This window comes from Siniperca chuatsi, linkage group LG5 (genome assembly GCF_020085105.1).
Source record: "Siniperca chuatsi isolate FFG_IHB_CAS linkage group LG5, ASM2008510v1, whole genome shotgun sequence".
Taxonomy (NCBI): domain Eukaryota; kingdom Metazoa; phylum Chordata; class Actinopteri; order Centrarchiformes; family Sinipercidae; genus Siniperca; species Siniperca chuatsi.
In genome coordinates this window covers 19,703,838-19,711,174 of record NC_058046.1, presented here as the reverse complement: position 1 = coordinate 19,711,174, position 7,337 = coordinate 19,703,838, and the positions used below count along the sequence as shown (strand labels likewise).

At 38.3% G+C, this 7,337-nt stretch overlaps 2 protein-coding genes across 4 annotated transcripts in view; both read right to left on the bottom strand.

The window, feature by feature from the left end:
* vps13a (vacuolar protein sorting 13 homolog A) overlaps nt 1–1,864 on the bottom strand; it is a 48,315-nt gene extending 46,451 nt beyond the window's left edge. For 2 of the 3 annotated variants that reach the window (XM_044195878.1, XM_044195879.1), the window contains exons 1-4: nt 1,679–1,863; nt 894–937; nt 747–789; nt 568–663 (exon numbers count right to left, since the gene is read on the bottom strand). In XM_044195878.1, coding sequence (XP_044051813.1) covers nt 568–663; nt 747–789; nt 894–937; nt 1,679–1,778 — 283 coding nt within the window. In that variant the 5' untranslated portion in view covers nt 1,779–1,863. Of the gene's footprint in view, nt 1–567; nt 664–746; nt 790–893; nt 938–1,678 lie in introns of all 3 variants that reach the window. The other variant, XM_044195880.1, reaches the window with a different exon arrangement.
* A 344-nt stretch (nt 1,865–2,208) lies between these two features.
* On the bottom strand, nt 2,209–4,602 carry LOC122876289 (C2 calcium-dependent domain-containing protein 4C). The gene is made up of 2 exons (XM_044196405.1): nt 4,544–4,602; nt 2,209–4,413 (listed from the first exon to the last, which is right to left on the bottom strand). Exon 2 carries the CDS (start codon nt 4,344–4,346, stop codon nt 3,090–3,092), a length of 1,257 nt encoding a protein of 418 aa, XP_044052340.1. The 5' UTR covers nt 4,347–4,413; nt 4,544–4,602; the 3' UTR covers nt 2,209–3,089.
* Nucleotides 4,603–7,337: the final 2,735 nt, after the last annotated feature.

The window sequence follows — 7,337 nt, the reverse complement described above, 5'->3', positions numbered from 1 at the left end:
CAGTTTTAAAAATGCTTTACAAACTTTTTCTTTAAATCTGCATGCTCCCACGAGGTAAGTGCACGCTGCAGAGCAGACTGCGCATGCGCAAAGTGGAGAAAGTACGAAACAAAATAACAGAAAAACAATGAACAGATGATACGGACCTGACTTCATGAGTCACAAACCTTTTTAGCATCCTCTGGAAACACTTCTGTTGTCATTTTGTGGATTTGCAGTGCGCTTGTGTATTTGGTAAGTATTTTGATGTCATTTGCTTGTGTTTTGTCTATTTTCATGTGTTTTCTTAAGTTGCTGTGCGTTTGCCCTTGTCGGCCACTGTACAATACATGTCATTAAAATGTAAAGATGTTTTAATGTGTTTTTGAATTTTTAAAACATTGACCATGTGAAATTAGGAGCCTAATCATCTTAACATTGATATTCAATATTTATATATCCTTCAAGCACTGTGTGTGTCAACAAATGGTGAGAATTGATAGTATACACTATAATGTCTATGATGAGTACTTAACTTAAGTCTTGTAATTTTTTATGCATTTAGCTGGACATAGATGGTGATCTTACTTGCTGTGGGGACTATGAGCAGATAGACCCCATCCAGTGTTGCCTCGACTGACTGGGTGTAGAGGTTCTTCCATGGAATCTTTAGCTCCAGCCGTCCTATTAAAAGACACACAAAGTGAGACAATCTTCTTCTGAACCAAAGGAAAGGTGGCAGATGGGGACAGTGACTACACTCTCACCTATATGACCGGCTCTCACTTTAAAAGGAATGTCAAGTTGACTCTGCAACAAAAGAAAAGTAAATTGTTGTAATACATATCCATCATGAAGGCCAGAATTTAATAACAGACTAATTTTGCTTACTTACGCATTTGTTTGCAACTTACCAAGGCATTTTCCTTTATTTCAAGATTTTTAAGAACAGCGTCACCTGTGATGACATTAATACATGTTTACTGACTGTTACTATGTACATTCTGATAAGAAAAATAGATTAGTATTGTGTTATGAGGCTCATGGAAACACCTAAAGAGGAGGTCTGTCAGGCCTTTGTGTATCTGAATAGCGGAGCGGTTTATGATCTTGCTCAATCTGCCTTTGTCTTTTGACTTAATACAACACTCAGGCCAATGGAACACATATATTATTAAAGCCATTCATGACAGGTTTGGTAAAACGAAGGAATTCACCCTATGATTTAATTAGTTCATGTTTAGCAGTGGCTCTGAAATCTCTCTTCTAATCCTCTCATTTGCCCGGAAAGTGTGCAGAGCTGTGAGGATCTGACTTTCTGGTAGAGTTAGTAAAAAGGAAACGCAGTAGCGAGTCATAACCTGGCTGTGTGAAAGGGTGTGACCCCGAACTGTTCGCTTCTCGAAACTCCCATAATGTACTGAGCAAACAGCCTTGCAGCAATGTTAGCAAATAAGATTCGTTAACACAAGGTAATTTTAGCAGTCAGAAATTGACAATGCTGATTGATCTGTCCATAAAGTAGCATTTGGCTGCACTATCTTGCGCACACTGGACAGCTAAACTAGATTTTGGGACAGATAAATTGATACTGCCAGCTGAGGGAGCCTCTCGCACACGACTGGTGGCTAACGTTAGCATTACTTAGCTAGCTTGGAGCGAGGTATTCCCCTAAAATGACAAACACAAGTTCAGTTACCTCCCCATATGCCAAGCTTTAGCTGTGAGCTGTCAAGGTTGACAACGTAGTCCCCTAAAAATCGATTGAGGACATCTACCACCAAGCTTTCGAAGACCATTTTGGCGTTTCTCTCATCTATCTGCCAACATGTTTACATTCGCTTGCCTCCGCGTCAGATTACGACATCCTGCGTTGGGCGGTGCTTCGACGTCATGCCGTACCTGTAATAGGATTAGCTACGTCAGGCCACTAGTGTAATTATATTGGCAAAATAACATTAAATAAATTCAAATTTATTTTTATTTTTTATTATTTATTTTTTATGGCTCATTAATAAAACCAAACAGTACATTGACACAATTCACAAACACTATGAAAGCTGTTAATTTCAATGAAATGTTCTTTTTTTCATGTTTTTACGTAAATGTATTTCTTCTGTCAGTGACTTAAGTTTCAGTTACTTAAGAGAGTAAATAGGAAAGTAAGCACTGTAAGTTAACTGTATTTTTATAGCACTTTTCAAATCAGTAGGCCTACTTACTCTAAAAGGTGCTTTACAGAAGGGAGAAAAGAAAAACAGTATATTGCATAAGGCAGGGCACAACAGCAGAGTTCTGGGCCAGCTAAGACAAGAGCAGAGTTGGCATTATAGTAGTCGAGACATGACATATTAAAAGTATAGATAACTAAGTTTGAAGTAAGGCTCTGATTTTTGCAATGTTCCTAAACAGGACAGAACCAGTCATTTCACATACAGTAGAGATCAAATATATTTCTACAATTCTTTACATTTGATTTAACATTTCTAACAAGCAAGCCAGTTTAAAATAAGTATTATAAAAGCATTACAAGGTACCAAAGACAGCATGACTTCATCATACACTTTTATTTTTAATATCAAAACAGAATTACAGAGTACACTAAAGAAAACATTAGATTCCCAAAAATGAGACCATCTTTGATTATCATAAACCTGCATTCATTGATTCATTGATTAGTTTCTTTGTTTGTTTTGGGGTTTTTTGCCACTTGGGTTCAGCAGGAGAAGCTGATATTATCACATTATTAATATATAAGTTGTTACAGTGAATGTATTCATTATATATAAGAATATTGAGCAGCTTTAAGTACTAGCAGGTTGTAGATCAATAATTTTATATATATATATATACATGCATATACATAAAATTGGGTCTTAATTTAGATTAGTTATGTTCCAAAATACCTCCAAAATATCATTAGAAATTGTTAGTCAAAATCAAAAGAAATTGTAAAAATTTAATCCAACCAGCAGGAGACATTGTTATAATTTTAATTTAGCGGGTGACTGTAAATTCTGTGAATGTTACATACAATTAATTTGAATTATGCACTGTGAAAGAAATTAATGTAATGCCATTTCATCGTTTTATTGCTTTGAGGTATTTTTCTACCCATTTTTAAGAAAGAGTAACTGAGACAGTGGTTTGCTGATCGCTCCAATCACTGTTCCTCTCCTCAGTGTTCCAGCAGCAGGTTTACCCACCACTTTTAACCTGAGCTGCAGTTCCAGCAGATCCTCTCTACTGAGTTCTGTGAAGAAGAAATCTTCATTAAACACAGGGCTGTAGCAGTTCCTGATGGTGGCGCTCTCCTGTTGCTGCAGCTTCCCCGGTGTCAGACACAGACTCACTGCACTGTTCAGGGTTCGTCGGTCAGTATCATCCCATAGGTCTTCCACAGACACCACACGGACTCTGACTGTGGAAAGGGATGAGAATGTGTTGGTGGAGAATGTGGTGTGCTCAGCGAAGAGGCGCACTTTACCACGGCCCTGCAAAGGGAGGACATGCTCACGCTGAAGTCTCTTTTGGCACTGCAGAACATCCAGTGGGAAGAGGACAGGTGGGGCTAGGGTAAGTGAACTTCCCTCTAAGCTTGGAGGGCTACTGGGAGAGGTTGTTAAATTTAACCCCCCCCTCTTCCACCTCCCTTTGTCCTCCCTGCTACCAATTAGCGAAGGACAGGATGTTGCTCCTTTAAGACGGCCACTGCTTGATGGGATGTAGAGGGAGGATTTAGCACTGTAAGGGGAAGTGAGGGGAGAGGAGTCACTGGAAGAAGGTGTTTCACTTTCTGTGCTTCCTGTCTCTGACATGCTCTTGCATAAAAACGGAGGGAGAAACCCAGATAAAGTTTTCTTGGGCACTTTTATCTCCTTTCCCAGCCTGGGTGCTGGAGTAGCAATGCTTCTATCAAACATGTAAACAGGGCGCTTTGAGTGGAACAAAGACTCTTTCCTTCGAGTGTTGGGGCTCTCATATATCCCAACCAGGCCATATCCCTCTGCAGAGAATGGCAACGGTTTCTTTGTAGCCTTACAAGGCAGTGATTCATTGCCATTCTTCGACTTCACATCCTTGGCCTTTACATGTGTAGTGTTTGAAGGAGTGCTGCTCTTTATCTGGTTCTTACCGTGCAGGTAAGGTGCCATTTTTTCAGCTTCCAGCAGTGGGCTTCTCTTGCAAAGCCGCGGGGGCAGGCAGAACTCTGGGATCTTGTCTGGGGTGAGGATGTTGTTGTGCAGATTGTCAGAGAGACTGGGCTTAGAAGAGAGAAAGATATCCTCCTCACTCTTCCCCATGTAACGACTCAGCTCTAGAGGAATGCTCTCCATGCTCTCCCTTATCTTCCCAAGGACCCACATAGTTATTTTCTGATGATTTAATACGATGCAAGTGTAAAGTCTTTACACACAAATCCCACCTTTTTTCCTTTGGCAACAAGGATAAAAAATATAATTTAGATGAATCAAACAAACAATCCATGAAACAGACTATAACTAGAAAAAGAGTAATTTAAAGTTTATTTCAAATGGTGAAATGACAAATATTTTCTTCTCACCTACTGAGCTCTTGATGTGTCCACCTCCAAGAAAGATCTGTATGAGTGTGATGGATGTGCCAATGACAGATTTTAAAGGTGAGTGCAAGGCTCTGCATAACTGGTTTGCCGCCCCCGCCTGCGTCAGAAAACCGGCTGTACACATACATACACACAAGAACACACATACACAGTGTATCAAGACACTCAGTGTCTGTTGGAGACTGGGTGGGTGGCAATCAGAATCAGGTGCATCGGTGTGCATTTAGTTGTGCTACGAGGATGTGATGTCAGTTTTTCAGTGAGTTGAGACAATTTACATCAACACTGAAATGTGCCTTTCTATTGTACTGTAAATAAAGGAGCCATAGTCACAAAGTATTAAATGTGATGCTCTAAATTCCACTTTAACATACAGCATACACATTAAAAATACTAAATACTAAAATTGAAATATAAACAACTGACAACTTTGATACTACATCAAATGCATTTTTATATCTGAGGTAAAATATTTAAGACATCTTGAGTTTTGATATTCATAATAGACCACTATTAGATGATGAATGAGCCCACAACTTTATTTCTAAGGCTAACTAAACAATAGTAAAGTGTTCAATAGAATGAAATTCAGATTAAACACATAACAAAACATTGAAGTGTGTGTTGTTGGGGTCATGATGACATAAGTATAATTTGCTTTTGAGAGAGCTGACCTCTTGTTCAAAGCGATTCAAAGACAGGAGCATCAGGCCTACAGAGGGCACCCACCACCTCAAAGACCCACTGACCTTTAAACAGCTGGCAGTCCAGCCACACAAGTGACCTGATGTGTACTAGGCAGCTCTGAGTCAGTATGTATTCGTAAAATCCATTAACTGCTGTTTTAAAGCAATGGAATAGCAGTAATAATAGTCAAAATGTGAATGGATGCTGATAAACACATTACTTTTTATTACTTTTTCTTACACTTATTTTCATGTGATCGAGTTAACAATTTGTGATTTTACAATAATTTTCAAACATGACATGTACTTGTACACTCAACTGAAGGAAAGGTGACTATGGGGGCCACATGGGAACCTTTTTTTGGTTGTGGTCACTGTACTTTCTGCCAGAACTGTAGGCTTACATTAACATACAGCATCTATTAGTTTGACTGCCTTTATTGATTTTAATACTATCGGAACAGTAAATGGCAGCTCAACATGTGAATTATTGAACATAGAGGGTATTCTGTATCTGTCATTCAATCTCAGACATTTTCTGTCGTTTTATTGGCACTGATGGAATCCCACATATTAAAATCAAAGGTTGCACTTTATTTGGATAGTCCGCCTACAGATAGTTTATAGAGTATTTGTAACATTTCAACAGCTTATTAGTTGAGATTCAACAATTCAACTGTTTCACAAATAAAGGTTTAGTTAGGTTTAGACACAAAGAATATCTTGGTTAGGGAATGTTTGTCACATATACTTTATTGATAATCTGTTAAACATCTACAGTTACAAATACTCTATAACCTATCTGTATGCGGACTATCCGAGTAAAGTGTTACCAAATTAAAGATTTTTACATTTAATAACTCACATTTTTCTTGTTTCTTCAGCCTCTCTGCCATGATATGACTTTCTTCTCCTTGGTTAATGTCCACATTTTGTATGGAATTGAATTATGAGCATGTGTTTCTAATAATATGTCTCATATTCATTCTGTGGTTTCCATTCTAGCCAAGCTTTTGTCTAGATCATATTCACTTTTTGGACTCTTCATGTCCCTCTGGAAATGTATCAACTAATCCATACGGCAGTGTTATTTCTATCTAAGAATGCCTGTCATCCGAAGTTGTTGGTATGATTTTTCATGTTGTCAAACGGTGGCATCTTGTACTCTGCACACAGATGAGGCCGGGTTGCTGAACTGGAAGGCCCTTTAAACAATGAAAGTTCTTCAACCACAAGAGGGCGTACATGGATCAGATTTACTGTCGGGCAACTTCAAACTACCTTTTGTCTCAATTAAGACATCAGTGGGTTATAGTTAATATTTTTGTCTAGCATTATTAGCATTATAACATCTATAAAAGTGATTTAAAAAGAAATGAAAATGAAAGAGTTAGTCAAATTTGTTTATGACCACACAGACAAGCACACACTGTGTGTGTGTGTGTGTGTGTGTGTGTGTGTAACCGAGAGTGAATATGAAGATGATGAATACATTCGGAAGGAGTCAGGGGCCTCCGGAGCACCCAGGGGTCAGGAAGCTTTTTGTGGTAGTGAAGATCGACTTTATTACACCAATAAAAACCCAGAGTGCTCTCTGTAATGGAGAGATAAATGATCGGGAGTCAGAGGAGGACCTTGCCTTTAACCGCTGTCACAGCTGCAATTAACGCTAACGAGAGAACAGTGCATTGTTGCCAAATGCTCTGCCGCTGTCAAGTGCATTACTGTTAAAACCTTTTTGTTCTGGAGCTCTACATTTTTTAAATAATAATTAATTACATTATTTATCAATTATACCCTTATTCAGCCTAACTTGCATTGTGAATTCTAAATGTGAATTCTTATAATTTATTTTATTGAAACAGTTTAATTCCATTCCCATCTTTTAAAAAACACTAAAATACTGGTCAAATAGCAGCGAAAGTAGAGTGAATATGTGTGAAGTGCTCTGTAATTTAACACCTTCTCACTATAGAACTACACTCAATTTCAAACAATTTCTCAAAAACTCAAACAATTCCCTCTTTTATTACTACTCACATACATGAAACAAAGATGTACTTACAGTGCCTTACCCCAGAACAAGT